General features: G+C 32.1%; 2 protein-coding genes across 2 annotated transcripts; both read right to left on the bottom strand.

Annotated features, from left to right (window-relative positions):
• Positions 1 to 1,704: 1,704 nt before the first annotated feature.
• Positions 1,705 to 3,976, bottom strand: LOC114390450 (sucrose transport protein SUC8-like). Its single transcript, XM_028351190.1, has 4 exons — positions 2,677 to 3,976; positions 2,499 to 2,562; positions 2,239 to 2,282; positions 1,705 to 2,106 (listed from the first exon to the last, which is right to left on the bottom strand). Exons 1-4 carry the CDS (start codon positions 3,868 to 3,870, stop codon positions 1,924 to 1,926), a joined length of 1,485 nt encoding a protein of 494 aa, XP_028206991.1. The 5' UTR covers positions 3,871 to 3,976; the 3' UTR covers positions 1,705 to 1,923.
• Positions 3,977 to 10,264: 6,288 nt separating this feature from the next.
• Positions 10,265 to 12,457, bottom strand: LOC114390466 (sucrose transport protein SUC8-like). Its single transcript, XM_028351205.1, has 4 exons — positions 11,171 to 12,457; positions 10,991 to 11,054; positions 10,733 to 10,776; positions 10,265 to 10,598 (listed from the first exon to the last, which is right to left on the bottom strand). The coding sequence occupies exons 1-4, from the start codon at positions 12,362 to 12,364 to the stop codon at positions 10,416 to 10,418; spliced, it is 1,485 nt and encodes a 494-aa protein (XP_028207006.1). The 5' UTR covers positions 12,365 to 12,457; the 3' UTR covers positions 10,265 to 10,415.
• Positions 12,458 to 18,424: the final 5,967 nt, after the last annotated feature.

Genomic DNA, 18,424 nt, shown 5'->3' with positions numbered 1-18,424 from the left:
ATAACAAAAATAGTACGATACCTATGTTAGAATTTTTTGGATTAATCTGTATTTTATTGATTGGTGATCTTGTGTTCGTAAAATAGGTTAAAAGAGTAGTTTAACAAATTTTCAATGAGAGCGTATAATATTATACAATTTTTTAGGAGATATATAATTGGCTTGATAAATGAGAAGGAAGCAGTTAAGGATCAATGAAAAAGAGAAGAAAAATGTGATAGGTTCAAATTCTTCCTACTAATATTTTTAGTAAACTAACAAAGTAATACATGTCTGATTAAAAAATATAATTTTTTGAAACATAACTACCATGTATGTTTATTGAGTTTGGGCCCAATTAATTAACAAGTGCATTTTTTTTAGTTATCAGTAGAAAACTTCCATGGATCGAGTAAATTAATGAATAAAAGTGTTACCAATACACTCTTTTAAATAATGGATTAAAATGTGTAAAATAAATATATTCTTTGTATTTCTCAATAATGAATTTTAGAATTATTTTAGACGACATGTAATTTTATACAAATGTTGAGTATTCTAAATTCTACTATATATTTGATTAACCACTTATATGTAGGTTATATTAGGTTTAGAATTCTAAAATTTATATTGTCAACTATTTAAATTATTTGAATTTTGTGAATTTAAAAGTTGATGGTGTGAATATTGGGGTTGCCTAACCATTGTGACGATTATGCTCCAACAAGACAATTCCCATTTAGGCAACTGATTTAAGGAAAAGATTATGCTCCAACAAGACAATTCCCATTTAGGCAACAAGACAATATTGGGGTTCTTAGTTCATTCTAAAAAGCTTTCTAACAGTTGTGTGAGTGACCGAGGTATCTAAGCTATGCTACTCACAATAACATTTAGAGTAAAGAAAAATTGTAAATAATTGTTTTTGAAATCGTAATTTAAAATAACTATAACCGATTTTTCTTAAAACCAATTCAACAAAAACCAAACAGGTTTTGACAAAAGTAGAGTGGTTCCATTTTGAAATACAATTTAAAAAATTAGTTTAAAAATGAACTTGATTTGATATTCCTTGAATCCAAACCATGCACGTTTCAATTTTTTATTATATCCAATTTATCAGTAATTATTATTTTAATTCGTACATTGTAAATAATATAAATTTATTTTATATAATTAATTTTAGTAATAAATTAATATGGTTTAAAAATAAAAATTATATTATAATTAAAAATCGATTAAAAAAATATTTGAATAATGGGTATTTAGGATTCCAAATTAACCTTTTTGAGTTTAAAACTGATTTTAATTACAAAAGATCGGTATTGAATGTAGTTTATTATAAACAAATATAATTAATATATATTTTACAAATTATATATACTATAATTAAAATTTATTATAAACACATATATTTCAATATGTAAATTATATTTTAACTTTAAAATAAAAAATTTAAATTTTAATATAATATTATTCTTAACTGATAAGATTTTAAAAAAATTATTAAAATTTAATTTAAAAATAAAAATAAAAGACATTGATTGGAGATGATTGGAGTGAAATACACATCAAAATAAAAAATATACATATATTGATGAAAAGGCTAGGACAAATTATATACTCTACTTTTCAAATATTTCTTTTATAATATGATAATATATATATATATATATATATATATATATTTAGTATAATATTTTTTTAATGTGTGAAATAAAAAGATGCATGTTAAATGATTTTCTATTCGCTATAATTGTCGCACCAAAGTTTACAAATTAATGTTTGTTCTTGGACATAAAGTGGCTATGGAAGTATCTAAAACCCATGTCTAATATCTAATATACACATGCATACACCCACTTCGAATCTAAAGACTCAGTCCTTTTTCCCATATCAAAGCAAGGTTGAAAGTGAAACATGTAAAGCCCTATAATAGACACACTAATGGAAACCTCCCACGTTGAGGCTAGAAGCCCTGGCCTCATCAGCTTTCTTTGGAGTTGGCAGCAGAAGAACTGCTAATATTGCACTCACGACGGCGGCCACCGCACCCAACACGAATGCAGGCAAGTTTCCACCGCCGAACAAGGCATCCCAAGGTCCACTTATGGTTGATACTATCATCTGTATAAACCAAATAGGTAACTCATCGTTAGATTTTTTTTATTCTATTTCACGCCAAATTCAATATATTATACCACTTGCGGAATAATGTAATCAAATGCCATATTTATGAAGCACTAAATGGATTCTAACCTGTGGAACGACAATAGCAATATTAAGGACACCCAAAGATAGACCTGAAATATTTTTTGAAACAGAAATAAATGTTATACATTTTGGTCTATGTGAAATTATATCTTCTGGTCAATTTCCATAATAAAAAACTATATACCTTTTTTTTTGTCTGTATAAAACTTTGTTTAACAAATCTTTTGATAAAGCTTAACTTTTGAAAAAGAAATAATTTTTTGAAGAGAGTAATGATATGACTTTGTGTTTTGCTTAATTATTACCTTGGCCTGCTCCGGAAGTGCTGGAGTATATAGATGCTAGAGCAAATGGGACACTGAAAGTAATCTGGTTACACCCAAAGAAAGCACTAATTAGTTTAGGTTTAGGTCAAATAAAATTGATATGCATTACTAGTCAGGTCCAATTTATTTTATAAGAAACAAGTTAAAGTGTATTTACCGCAAGAGGGATTCCAAGGACAGAGAAGAAAACCATGGAGCCAACTTTGATACCGAGGGAAGGGTTCCCAACCAAAGCAGGGTTAAGAAGACGTTCATGCTCAGCGATCTTTGTGATGAGAACGGTCATTCCCAAGCATATAGCCAACAAGATGTTAACGATTCCCCACAACCACTTGATTCCCCCAACCACACGCCCCAACGGTTCAATTGCCAATGACATCACAGCCAAGACCATCGCGTTCAACATTAGCCCTAGAGAACCTGCATGAACTCCCGAATCGTACGCCTTCTGCCCCACGTCACCACCGTACACCTCACGACCCATCCAATCGGTGTCGAACAAGAAGTAAGGGAACCACGCAATCCAGTTCACGGCGGTCACCAACATCAACATCCACATTGGCCTCTTCAGCCCCTTGAATGCAAGACAAAGTTCTCCGCAGAAGCACGAGAAGTGTGTCTTCTCTGCATCTTCGGTTTCCTTCTCTGCCTTTGGCGTGTAGGGAGTTTCTTTCACGGTAATCAGCACCAAGGTGGTGAGGACCACCAGGAGGACGATAGCGAAGAAGAAGCAACTCTTGAGGTTTGCGCAGAAGACGTTGCATGCCTCGGTTTCCGTGAAGGGGAAGAGGCGGTGGAGGCCGTCGTAGGATCCCGCAGCATAGCCCAGGATGTTGCCGACGGCCATGAAGAAAGAGAAGAAGGCATTGGCTGCCTTTGTCTTTTTCTCATCCCCGGCAGCGAGGTCGCCCAGGAAGGCACGGCATGGACCCTGGAGCATGTTGTTAGCCACGTCGAGAATCCAAAACCCGATCACGAAGATCGCCACTGCACGTGGCCGGGTCTTTTGGGTCAGGTCGTCGCCTGCCGCGTGTCCTATATCGGCCGCGTAACCAATTAGGAACACGGCTATGGCGACGGCCAAAGACCCGGCTAGGATAAAGGGACGGCGGCGGCCGAAACGGGATTGGCATCGGTCGCTGCTGTAGCCCACAATGGGCTGCACCAGCAGCCCAGATATCGGGCCACATAGCCAAATAAATGAGGCCCAAGCGTGCGGGACGCCTAGGGTTTGAACGTATGGGGTGAGAAGGGAGAGTTGTAGGGCCCACCCGAATTGGATACCGGCCGCCATTGATGACACCAAAATCATTTTGCATAACGGGCTGGGTCCTGGTTGTGGCTCCTCCATTGTTGTGAGAGAGGCTTAGAAATTCAGAGAGAGAAAGAGGTTTGTTTTTTTTATATTTTTTTAAATGTTTTCTCTTTCTCTCTGTGAAGGCCTCGAGGAGGAGGAGGAGGAGCGTGTGTAAATGTGAGAGGGTTGGAGAGTTTATATATGGCTTTTAACATTGGGATGAGTGGTTCAAAATTTAAGATAATAATAGGATGTGTATCGTATAGTAATTAGCTAATGGTGGCAAAAACTACCCATTTTTTACGTTGCATGTTTTCTTTAAGGATAACTAATTGATAATTATGAATGGCTATGTTTATCCATTGGCGAAGTTGGGTTTACTTTCTGCATTTTTTGTATCCTAATTCTAACCGATATTGTGGTCATTTTACTAAATTTAATCTTTGTGGATGTCATCATTTACGTAAAAGTTTTGGATAATATATATATATATATATATAGTGATTCTAATAGTTGAGTTGGATTTGATTTATCTTGAATTAGAAACCTAGGCTAAATTATATGGAGAAAATTTGGGATTGTTTCAGGGGATAAAGAGATAGGAAGTATATGTTCTAGAAGCAATGACGATTGAGGGAGGCAAAATTTTGGAGTGTATTAGGAGAAGAAGAGAGGAAGTATATTTTGTGTCGACTACTTTGGTGAAAAGGTGCCTTTTTCTCCGTTTCTTTTTCCTTCGTTCGTTTATGCACAGCAATTGGCAACCATGGGATTGGGGCCTATGGTGTCAAATTTAATCAAGAAAACTCACTTTATTTGACTCGCAGCAGAGGGAGAGGACCGAAAGGGTTACACCGTTACAGCTTTTCGGCCGATAAAAAAAAATAAAAACAAAACAAACTGTTACAGCTTTTTGTTATTTTTTTAAATAATCGAGTTTTATTTGCAGAAAAAAAAATATTAATAAAATGTTGGTGTGGGTAGACTCCAACATCTTATAAATAAAAAATATTTTTTAATCAAATTTTATATTCAAATCTTATAATTAAAAAAAACTCCAATAATAATAATTAATTAAATTTTTTAATAGAAATTAATTATTAATAAAATTAATAGATGTTACATCACAATGTCATTGTCATCATTAAAAAAAATTATGTGTGGTATGTGAACTGGTTAAGTGCAATATTTGACTTTGAGGTTGAGGTTCAGCCCGAAAAATAATTATTACTCGTGCGTGTTTAGAAGAAGTATTTTAGCAACTTATCCACATGTGTATTTTAATCAAGATTAGTCATATTTGTAGTTGGCTAACATATTACTTCTAAAAATGAGTGGGTGTACGTTAGCAAATTCCAAAAGTAATATTTGTCAATGTATACCTATTACTTTTTTAGAAGGAGTACCTTAGCTAGTTACATCTGAATATATACATTTTAAGATTATTTAGAGTTATAATTTGCTTACATAAGTCATATGAGCTTTTAGGGAGCTACAACAATTATAAACTTAGCTAGGGGTTACTTGATATTGTAATAATTCTGGATCAACAAAGAAGAATATCTGAAACTCAAAAGGGAAGTAAAGGATTAGTTCCTCCCATGCAATGTGGCATGGCTTGCTTGGGACTCATTGAGGAAAGGGCACCTGATCTTCGTAGCTAGAAATAAATCAAACTCAAACGAAACCTAATCAAACAAATCAATTGCTTGGATTGCGGAAAAAATATAATAATAACTTGGGCTAGAACCTTTGCATGTGAGAGAGCCTATCTTTTGGCTTCCTCAGAAAACCTTTGATCCATTTTCCAAGAGTGTTGAATCATTCTAAAAAAAACAAGTGTGTTCATTAGTTATTCAGAATAACATGATGATCCACTCCCAACCAAACCCAAACCACTAGACAAAGAGGAGGAGTGCAGCCAAGTCAAGGTTTTATTTCATGGCAAAGTCATAGGAAAGTTTATAAAATGGAGGTGAATATTAAAACCATTGATGCCTTGAGAGGGATCGAAGTTTACAAAAGTGTGTGTTGAGATTAATTTGAGTCAACCAGCAATGGGAAAAGTGTGAAGTGAATTTGTTGGTCACTAAAAGGGGGTTAAACAGTGACACTCAACAAACCTTGGCCTTTTTCTACACAATGAAAACACTGCTTTTGACATATCTCTTCAAGTTTTTGCTTGGTTATCAAAAGTTTATTAGAAGGGGATGCTTCCTTTCTTGTTTAAGATATCAAGCGATAAATTAAAGTATATTAAATATCTTAAAGGGTGTTACTTCTCAAGATATCTAGAATCTGGTCCTTATGGTCAAATTTTGATTTTTGTAGTTAAATACTAATGTTGCTTCTAAACTTAAAACCTCTTTGAAAATTATTGTTTAAGTGTAAAGAATAATAATACTTATTAAAAGATTGATGGAAATGTAGTAGACTAATGCATGAGAAGTATAAATGAAAAGGAAGACAGTACACACAAAATTTATATTGGTTGACTCACAACTTTGAATTACAGTCAGTCCCTACAATTATAAGATTTTTGCTAATTAAAGCGCCAACAACAAGGTACTTCCTTAGGATTTTCACTAATTTATATTGTTTAAGCCTTTGCAAACTCTTCACCTAGTATTATCTAAGCCTCTCTAGGTTTTATCCAAGTATTCTTTCAAAAATTCTCTTCAAGCTTCACCCAAGTAATAATTACTACTATACTCACAATAACTAGTATGCTCACTCAAACTCTAGATGCAACAATCCCCTAATTGCTCCTTTGAGTTTTTTCCCTTTCCTAAAAGGTTCTTTTTAATAACATACTTCTATGACACCTTCGGTATGCTCTCTTTAGTAAGGATCCTTGAGTGGAGGTGATTACAAACACTCTATGTGTTGGAATAATTTGGCTTCAAATCCTAGAGTGTTTGGGAAGCAAATTATTTCTTTTTATAGCTTGACTTCTTGATCTTAAATTATTTATCCTAATTTTCTTCCTTTCAATAAGCTTCAATATGTTCAGGTCCTTGATAAGTATAGAAGTATTTGTCACTAGTTGTTGAAGAAAATTAAAGTCCAAGTCAAATTGTTGCAAACTATCTCTTTCACATAGTTGGTTGTTGGTTGTTTCCTGTTGCTTCTAAACTTTGTATGTTGACACATCTGCTTCCTTAACTCTAATACAACGATGCATAAAAAATAAGAAAAAACAAAAATCAAGAAACCGCGATGATATGGAATTGTATGGTCCTAGAGAGGGTAGTTGTTCACACACTAAGCTTGAAGCACGAAGGTTGGCCATCAATTCACAAGAACATGGACAAAACATAGGGAACCCAATGGTAGAATGACAATCAACCCTAACATTAATGAGATATTAATAGGAATAGAGGAAATAAGGGGCAAATGAGGAATTGTATGGAGATTGGATTGTTGTTACTAAAAATAAGAAAACAAAAATCAAGAAACTGTGATGTTGGGGAATTTAAAGGGATTATTAATGTTGGGCGACAATCAGGTGGTAACAAAATGTTTTAAAAACTTTTGAAGGAGGTAAGTTAGCAGAAATAAATGTTCAAAAATGTAATAATAATGTTGGTGAGGCTCCATCTATTAAGGATCAAATTAAGGGAGGAAAACAAGCAAAAAGGTCACTTCCTAATCCATGTCAAAATGAGAATTTGCTATGTCTAGATTAAAAAATGTTGCACATGAATCATGTCCATCTTTATATCTTGAAACAAAAATTATTATATCTTGCTAGACTTGTGGAATTGACTTTCCACTTATAGGTGCTCTAAGAATCCTCTTAGACTCTTTCAAATTCACCATCTTGTATTTTAAATATGTTTCTTTCTCATGGTATGTTTTTTTGTTTCCTATTGTGTTTGACCCCAATAAAACAAACTTGTATTTATGTTCTTTGGATAATCTAGGAAAAAGATTTTTCTTCACTTTTGTAATACATATTGATGAGTTAGAGGTTGAAATTTGAAGACCTAGGCTTACGAAGTTGAAGGAGGGTCACCTGCAACACAAGACGATGCGACTTATGAATAATAAAAAATTATTGAATAATAATAATAATAATAATATGTTGTTGTTGTAAAGAATTTTACAACCAAAATACTTATTGAAAAATATATAATTTTAAAATTATTATTTATACTTATTACTCAACAAATGAATCAAAGACCGACATAACAATCCCTAATTGTTTTTTAAAATTAAAAATAATATATTTTTGTAACAGATTTAGCTACCAAGTTACTTTCGTAGCTATATAGAGTCCGAATTAATTACAAAATCTGTAATCACAAAATGATTTTTTAATTATTTTTTAGGTTTACTTACTCATTTAATTACTATAATTTTCAAATTTATCTATTTTAGTCCTTATAATTATTAAGTGATTTTTTTAATTCATCAAGTTTACATTTTAAATCGCAAAAGGTCTTTGTTGTTAAAATTTTTTAACTAATAAAGTTAAAAAAATTTAATGACAGAGACATTTTTGGAATTAAAATATAAACCTAAGAATTAAACAAATTTACTTATTAAACTTCAGGATTAAAAAAATCCACTTATTAATTATATAAACTAAAATAAATAAATTTAAAAACTATAGAAACTAATAAGTAATTAAACTTATTTTTTATATGACAACCAACTTTGAGACAACATTAGCTTATTTCATTTTTTGGTCGCAAATATAAGAGACAGTTGCCATATTAGAACTAATTGTGCAATTGTATTTTGGTCATTTAAAATATAATTTATGAAAAATAATAATTAAAATTTATATATATATATATATATATATATATATATATATATATATTCATCATTTTTACGTATTACATTAATATATATTTGATATTTTAAAAATATATATGTTTTATAAGCTAATCTTCTTAAAATCTTAATTAAATAACAAATTTGTGTTACTGGATTACTTTTTTGATTAATTTTAAAATCTTTCCTCTCAAATGAAAATAAATTTTTAATAAAAATGTATTTGAATTTTATGTTTATTATATTTTTCAATATTGTTCCATACAATATTTGTAAATTAATTTTTTAATCCCATTTTTTGTTTCTTTTACATAATAATGTGACTTAATTTATCTGATATATAAATTAGGATAATTTTGTATAAAATCTATGATTTTAATTGTTAATTTAATTATTTATTATTATTACCTAAAAAATTGTATTTCTTTCTTTAAGTCTTTTGCTATTACGGAAAACTTTTCATCTTTTTGATAAACAAGATTCACTTTTTTCTCAATCTTGGCATGCATCAAATAAAATTGCAACACCGTATTTTTTTTTTTTCATTATAGACACATATCTTATTCATAATTTACAATGGGTGGAATATTTTCAAAAGAAACGGATACGTACATTTTATTGTGACAAATATTTTTGAATATTTTTTCATTTAATTTTAAAACATTTTTTTTACGTTTCAAAGCCGGTAAATGAATCAATAAAGATTATTTTTTGGATTAATCTATATTTTATGGATGGGTGATCTTGGGTTCGTAAAATGGGTTAAATGAGTAGTTTAACAAATTTTCAATGAGAGCATATAATACTATATAATTTTTTAGGAGATATATGATTGGCTAGATGAATGAGAAGGAGGCACTTAAGGATCAATGAAAAAGAGAAGAAAAAGGAGTGTAGGTTCAAATTCTTCCTATTAATATTTTTAGTGAACTAATAAAGTAATATTTGTCTGATTAAAAAATATAATTTTTTGAAACATAACTAACATGTATGTTTATTGGGTTTGGGCCCAATTAATTAACAAGGGCATTCTTTTTAGTTATTAATAGAAAACTTCCATGAGATCGAGTAAAATAATAAATAAAAGTGCTATAAACACATTCTTTTAAATAATGGATTAAAGTGTGTAAAATAAATATATTCTTTGAATTTCTCAATAATGAATTTAAGAATTATTTCAGACGACATGTAATTTTATACAAATGTTAAGTATTCTAAATTCTACTATATATTTGATTAACCATTTATATGTAGGTTATATTAGGCTTAGAATTCTAAAATTTATATTGTCAACTATTTAAAATTATTTGAATTTTGTGAATTTAAGAGTTGATGATGTGAATATTGGGGCTGCCTAACCATGGAGACGATTATGCTCCAACAAGTCAATTCCCATTTAGGCAACTGATTTAAGGAAAAGATTATGTGTCTCAATTGGGGGTTCCTAGTTCATTCTAAAAAGCTTTCTAACTGCATGTCTCTGTTTTTTATTATATCCAATTAATTAGTTATTATTATTTTAATTAATTTATTTTATATAATTAATTTGAGTAATAAATTAATATTTTTAAATATACGAATAATATTATAATTAAAATTTGATAAAAAAAATATTCGAATAATGGGTATTTAGGATACCAAACCTGTTTGAGTTTAAAACTGATTTTAATTACAAAAGATCGATATTAAATCTAAAACCCATGTCTAATACCTTATATACACATGCATCCCACTTCGAATCTAAACACTCAGTCCTTTTTCGCATATCAAAGTAGGGTTGAAAGTGAAGCATGTAAAGCCCTATAATAGACACACTAATGGAAACCTCCCACGTTGAGGCTAGAAGCCCTGGCCTCATCAGCTTTCTTTGGAGTTGGCAGCAGAAGAACTGCTAATATTGCACTCACGACGGCGGCCACCGCACCCAACACGAATGCAGGCAAGTTTCCACCGCCGAACAAGGCATCCCATGGTCCACTTATGGTTGATACTATCATCTGTATAAACCAAATAGGTAATTCATCGTTAGATTTTTTTTTTATTCTATTTCACGCCAAATTCAATATATTATACCACTTGCGGAATAATGTAATCAAATGCCATATTTATGAAGCACTAAATGGATTCTAACCTGTGGAACGACAATTGCAATATTAAGCACACCCAAAGATAGACCTGAAATTTTTTTTGAAACAGAAATAAATGTTATACATTTTGGTCTATGTGAAATTATATCTTCTGGTCAATTTCCATAATAAAAAACTATATACCTTTTTTTGTCTATCTAAAACTTTGTTTAACAAATCTTTTGATAAAGCTTAACTTTTGAAAAAGAAATAATTTTTTGAAGAGAGTAATGATATGACTTTGTGTTTTGCTTAATTATTACCTTGGCCTGCTCCGGAAGTGCTGGAGTATATAGATGCTAGAGCAAATGGGACACTGAAAGTAATCTGGTTACACCCAAAGAAAGCACTAATTAGTTTAGGTTTAGGTAAAATAAAATTGATATGCATTACTAGTCAGGTCCAATTTATTTTTTATAAGAAACAAGTTAAAGTGTATTTACCGCAAGAGGGATTCCAAGGACAGAGAAGAAAACCATGGAACCAACTTTGATACCGAGGGAAGGGTTCCCAACCAAAGCAGGGTTAAGAAGACGTTCATGCTCAGCGATCTTTGTGATGAGAACGGTCATTCCCAAGCATATAGCCAACAAGATGTTAACGATTCCCCACAACCACTTGATTCCCCCAACCACACGCCCCAACGGTTCAATTGCCAATGACATCACAGCCAACACCACCGCATTCAACATTAGCCCTAGAGAACCTGCATGAACTCCCGAATCGTACGCCTTCTGCCCCACGTCACCACCGTACACCTCACGACCCATCCAATCGGTGTCAAACAAGAAGTAAGGGAACCACGCTATCCAGTTCACGGCGGTCACCAACATCAACATCCACATTGGCCTCTTCAGCCCCTTGAATGCAAGACAAAGTTCTCCGCAGAAGCACGAGAAGTGTGTCTTCTCTGCATCTTCGGTTTCCTTCTCTGCCTTTGGCGTGTAGGGAGTTTCTTTCACGGTAATCAGCACCAAGGTGGTGAGGACCACCAGGAGGACGATAGCAAAGAAGAAGCAACTCTTGAGGTTTGCGCAGAAGACGTTGCATGCCTCGGTTTCCGTGAAGGGAAAGAGGCGGTGGAGGCCGTCGTAGGATCCCGCAGCATAGCCCAGGATGTTGCCGACGGCCATGAAGAAAGAGAAGAAGGCGTTGGCTGCCTTTGTCTTTTTCTCATCCCCGGCAGCGAGGTCGCCCAGGAAGGCACGACATGGGCCCTGGAGCATGTTGTTAGCCACGTCGAGGATCCAAAACCCGATCACGAAGATCGCCACTGCACGTGGCCGGGTCTTTTGGGTCAGGTCGTCGCCTGTCGCGTGTCCTATATCGGCCGCGTAACCAATTAGGAACACGGCAATGGCGACGGCCAAAGACCCGGCTAGGATAAAGGGACGGCGGCGGCCGAAACTGGATTGACATCGGTCGCTGCTGTAGCCCACAATGGGCTGCACCAGCAGCCCAGATATCGGGCCACATAGCCAAATAAATGAGGCCCAAGCGTGCGGGACACCTAGGGTTTGAACGTATGGGGTGAGAAGGGAGAGCTGTAGGGCCCACCCGAATTGGATACCGGCCGCCATTGATGACACCAAAATCATTTTGCGTAACGGGTTGGGTCCTGGTTGTGGCTCCTCCATTGTTGTGAGAGAGGCTTAGAAATTCAGAGAGAGAAAGAGGCTTATTTCTTTTATTTTTTTTGAAATGTTTTCTCTTTCTCTCTGTGAAGGCCTCGAGGAGGAGGAGGAGTGTGTGTAAATGTGAGAGGGTTGGAGAGTTTATATATGACTTTTAACATTGGGATGAGTGGTTCAAAATTTAAGATAATAATAGGATTTGTATCGTATAGTAATTAGCTAATGGTGGCAAAAACTACCCATTTTTTACGTTGCATGTGTTCTTTAAGGATAACTAATTGATAATTATGAATGGCTATGTCTATCCATTAACGAAGTTGGGTTTACTTTCTGCATTTTTTGTATCCTAATTCTAACGGATAATGTGGTCATTTTACTAAATTTAATCTTTGTGGATGTCATCATTTACGTATACGTTTTGGATAATATATATATATATATATATATATATATATATATATATATATATATATATATATATATATATATATATATATATATATATATATATATATAGTGATTCTAATAGTTGAGTTGGATTTGATTTATCTTGAATTAGAAACCTAGGCTAAATTATATGGAGAAAATTTGGGATTGTTTCAGGGGATAAAGAGATAGGAAGTATATGTTCTAGAAGCAATGACGATTGAGGGAGGCAAAATTTTGGAGTGTATTAGGAGAAGAAGAGAGGAAGTATATTTTGTGTCGACTACTTTGGTGAAAAGGTGCCTTTTTCTCCGTTTCTTTTTCCTTCGTTCGTTTATGCACAGCAATTGGCAACCATGGGATTGGGGCCTATGGTGTCAAATTTAATCAAGAAAACTCACTTTATTTGACTCGCAGCAGAGGGAGAGGACCGAAAGGGTTACACCGTTACAGCTTTTCGGCCGATAAAAAAAAATAAAAACAAAACAAACTGTTACAGCTTTTTGTTATTTTTTTAAATAATCGAGTTTTATTTGCTGAAAAAAAAATATTAATAAAATGTTGGTGTGAGTAGACTCTAACAAATTTTTCCCTAATTATATTTCATATGAAATTCTTACCACATTTAATTATTGATTCCCAAAGTCAATCAAAAGCCTATGATCAAGGTCTAATGTTTCTTTTTTCTTTAAACCAATACTTAATTGATTATAGATATATATTGATTTAAGTCAAAGGTTATAACCAATTCCAAAGGTTGATCAATTAAGGATTAATTAATCCATAGAAGATTATCCAAACAATTTGATCATATAATTTGGTGTAAAATGGTCTCTACCTATGTCTACCAAACATACACAGATGATCACCACAATACATTTGATTAAGCACAAGATTGATCAATTTTCAATAAACAATAAAAATGAGAAAGATGATTAGTTAACAAAACATACTAAGGAATTTCATTAAGAACATAGAAAAGGGTAGAATTGGACAGTTACATCATAACTGTCAAACTTGGATGATGCTTATGATCAAAACAAAAGTAGAAAGCCAATAAGAAATTAGCGTAGACATACCACAAGGTAAAAACGATGATCATGATTCATCTTCACAGTGTTGTCCATACTTCAAAACTCTCAAAACCCCTCAGAGTGCTCTAAAATTCGTAAATTAGGTAAAATATGTCAAAAAAAAATCCTTATTTATTGTTTCCTAAAGATATCATCTAGAAAAGAGACACTACAACCGTGCTAAACTCCACCACAGTTGTGGTCGAAATTAAAACTTGTGATGTTGAAGCTTTGGTGTGTTGTGGAACAACTACAACCCTTATGGTGTGGACTATGGTCCTAATGAATTCACCATGATCGTTTTCAAAAGTTGATGTTGTTCAAATGGGATGTCATCATTTTGTCATGGTCGTAATGCTTACGATGACTGTGATGAATCTACCACGGTCGTAGTCAGGTGACGGAGTTCTTCAAATCCTTAGAAAACATGTAATTTTCAAATCTTTCACTTTATTGAGCAACTATACTTTTACAAGACAAAACTAGTGTTCAAACGTGAGTTCTGCAAAAAAAAAAATGCATGGAAATGACACAAAAACACACACATACTATCACTCAAAAAGTAGTTTATCATACAACTTGCACAATTTGAATTTGAAATTGTGATAGTTGATGCTTGCTATTGTTAGTGACTGATGCCTTTTTTTTCTTCTTCAGCTATTCTTTTTGTAGAATCTTTTTGTAGCATTTCTTATGGTAATTGCAATATTGATACAATGATCTTTTCTTCTTCTTGTTTCTTTGTTTATAATCTTTTCTAAGTTTTGTTTTTATGAATTTATTGCATGTCTTTTGTAGAACTTGTTACTTTTGATTCAGTACTTTATAACACTGATACATGACATCTAACTTTATTTTTGGTTTGGGCTTTTGAACAGTATAAACTTCAATGTCTTATTTCTTTTGCTCAACAGTTCCACTTTTGATGATATTCAAGCCATGTGTATATTTTGATACTACTCTTGACTAAAGATATCTTTAAATCATGCTTCTGATCATACACAACTTTTAATCTTGTTACACTTTGATTTGAGAAAGCATAATTAGTCTTTCATGTTTATGATCAACTTTCCTTCTAGTATTCTTGCTTCTTATGTTGTAAAGTCTTTGCCTGGAGTGTGGGAATGATGCAAATTAATGTTTCACACCTTTTCTTGACACTTCTTGATCAAGTCTTGTCTTAATTCAAGTACTCAAAGCAAATCATTAGTAGCAAGATTTAGAATTTACTTCTCAAAAGTTTGTTTCCATTAAAACATTTTAGTTTAGAAAATGGTTCTACTTTAACAAAGTGTGGTTCCACAATTTTGGTTCAATGTAGAATATGAAGGTCTTCATATATGTGCAAAAGATGTGAATCGTATCGTCATAGAGATAATACGTTTCTACACATTAAGGCCGAAGCACTAAGACCAGTAGTCAATTCACAAGAACATGAGAAAAATATAGGGACCTAATGAGAACATAGCGATCAACTTTGACATTAATGAGGTCATTAATAAAGATAATGCAAATAAAGGTCAAATGAGGAATTGTATGAAGATAGGATTGTTGTTACTAAAAGTAAGAAACAACAAAAATCAAGAACCCGTGGTGTTGTGGAATCATATAGCCATAGGGAACACTAAGGTTGAAACACAAATGCTAGGTTTTCAATTCACAAGAACATGAGCAGAATGTGGGGGACCCATTGGCAACATGACAATCAACCCTAAGATTAATGAGGTCATTAATGGTGACAAGGGAAATAAAGGGTAGAAGAGGAATTGTTTGGAGATTGGATTGTTGTTACTAAAAAAAGAAACAACAAAAATCAACAAACCACGATGGTATGGAATTGTATAGTCCTAGCTAGAGAGGGTAGTTGTTCACACATTAAGGTTGAAGCACAAAGGTTGGTCATCAATTCACAAGAACATGAACAAAATGTAGGGAACCCAATGACAGAATGACAATCAACCCTAACATTAATGAGATATTAATAGTAATAGAGGAAATAAGGGGCAAATGAGGAATTGTATAGAGATTTGACTGTTGTTACTAAAAATAAGAAACAACAAAAATCAAGAAACTTTGATGTTGTGGAATTTAAAGGGATTGTTAATGTTGGGTGACAATCGGGGGTAACAAAAAGTTTTAAAAACTTTTGAATGAGGTAAGTTAGCAAAAATAAATTTTCAAAAATGTAACTCTAATGTTGGTGAGGCTCCATCTATTAAGGATCAAATTTAGGTAGGAAACAAGCAAAAAGGTCACTTCCTAATCCATGTCAAAATGAGAATTTGCACATGTCTCGATTTAAAAATGTTGCACGTGAATCATGTCGATCTTTATATCTAGAAACAAAAATTATTATATCTTGCTAGACTTGTGGAATTGACTTTCCACTTATAGGTGCTCTAAGAATCCTTAGACTCTTTCAAATTCACCATCTTGTATTTTAAATATGTTTCTTTCTCATGGTATTTTTTTTCTTTTGTTTCCTATTGTGTTTGACCCCAATAAAACAAACTTGTAGTTGTGTTCTTTGGATAATCTGGGAAAAAGCTTTTCCTTCACTTTTGTAATACATATCGATGAGTTAGAGGTTGAAATTTGAAGACCTAGGCTTATGAAGTTGAAGGAGGGTCACCTGCAACATAACAAGATGATGCAACTTATGAATAATAAAAGATTATTGAATAATAATAATAATAACAACAACAACAATAACGATATTGATAATGATAATGAAGATAATAATAATAATAATAATAATATGTTGTTGTAAAGAATTTAACAACCAAAATACTTATTGAAAAATATATATAGTCACAAAATATATAGTTTTAAAATTTTTATTTATACTTATTTGCTCAACCAATGAATCAAAGACCGACATAACAATTCCTAATTCTTTTTTTAAAATTAAAAATAATATATTTTTGTAACATATTTATCTACCAAGTTACTTTGGTAGCTATGTAGAGTATGAATTAATTACAAAATATGCAATCGTAAAATAATTTTTTAATTATTTTTTAGGTTTAATTACTCATTTAATTATTATAGTTTTCAAATCTATCCATTTTAATCCTGATAGTTAATAAGTGAATTTTTTAGTTCCTTGACGTTTACATTTTAATTTTTAAAAGGTCCTTGTGTTAAAAAAATTTAACTAATGAAGTTAAAAAAAATTAATGACAAAGACATCTTGGGAATTAAAATATAAACCTAGGAATTAAACAAATTCACTTATTAAACTTGGGAGACTAAAAATACACTTATGGGGGACTAAAATTCACAAATTAATTATATAAAGTATAATAAATAAGTTTAAAAACTATAGAAACTAAATAAGTAATTAAACTTATTTTGTGACACTGGATTACTTTTTTATTTATTTTAAAATCTTTCCTCTCAAATGAAAATAACTCTTTAATAAAAATGTATTTGAATTTTATGTTTATTATACTTTTCAATATTGTTCCATACAATATTTGTAAATTAATTGTTTAATACCGTTTTTTGTTTCTTTTGCATAATACTATAATGTGACTTAATTTATCTGATATATAAATTAGGATAAATTTTGTATAAAATTTATGATTTTAATTGTTAATTTAATTATTTATTATTGTTACCTAAAAAATTGTATTTCTTTCTTTAAGGCTTTTGCTATTACGGAAAACTTTTCATCTTTTTGATAAACAACATTCACTTTTTCCTCAATCTTGGCATGCATTAAATAAAATTGCAACACCGTATTTTATTTCTTTCATTATAGACACATATCTTATTCATAATTTACAATGGGTGGAATCTTTTCAAAAGAAACGGATAACGTACATTTCATCGTCACAAATGTTTTTGAATATTTTTTCATTTAATTTTAAAACGTTTTTTTTTTTTACCTTTCAAAGCCGGTAAATGAATCAATAAAGATTACATTAATAAGAGAATTAATTGGCCCTCATAAATAGTCTTTGACATTCAATGTCCAACAATATTTTGGTTAAAGTTACGTAGTGTGAAAATAATAAAATTTGATGAACCCACGTTGACAAATGGATTAGGATTGCCACTCAACACTAAAAACCACGCGAATACGCGACACAGCTCTTCTAATTGACTCATAATTTGGCGTATCCATCGCAATTCCTCACACCTTATAAACTCACCAACTCTCTCCACTTTCTCACACTCAGCTAAACTCTCTCAAAAGCCTGAAAGAAAAAAAAATCATCTTTCTCTTTCTCATTTTTTTCTGTGTGTGAATTTGTTGTTCTTTCACAATGGAACAACCTCCTTCCTCGTCTCTTCAGGTGGAGACAGCACAACAACCGAGACCTAGTTGATACAAAACAAGACTCAACAGCAACAAAAGAGACAACAGCAAAAACAGAGGTGCAAATAGAGGACAAGCCCAAAAGGAAGCTCACAAAATCAGCTTACCTCAGAGACTATGTATGAAGAAACGGACAAAAGCTTAGGATCCTTGCTTGCCTTAGTGCTATTTGCTATCAGGGAGCAGCCTAACAAATTCCTTTAGTGTAATATTCCTAGGGAATCAATTAGTACAATT

This window comes from Glycine soja, chromosome 16, assembly GCF_004193775.1.
Source record: "Glycine soja cultivar W05 chromosome 16, ASM419377v2, whole genome shotgun sequence".
Classification (NCBI taxonomy): Eukaryota; Viridiplantae; Streptophyta; class Magnoliopsida; order Fabales; family Fabaceae; genus Glycine; species Glycine soja.
Note: the sequence above shows the minus strand (reverse complement) of the source record. Positions and strands in the feature narration are given on the sequence as shown.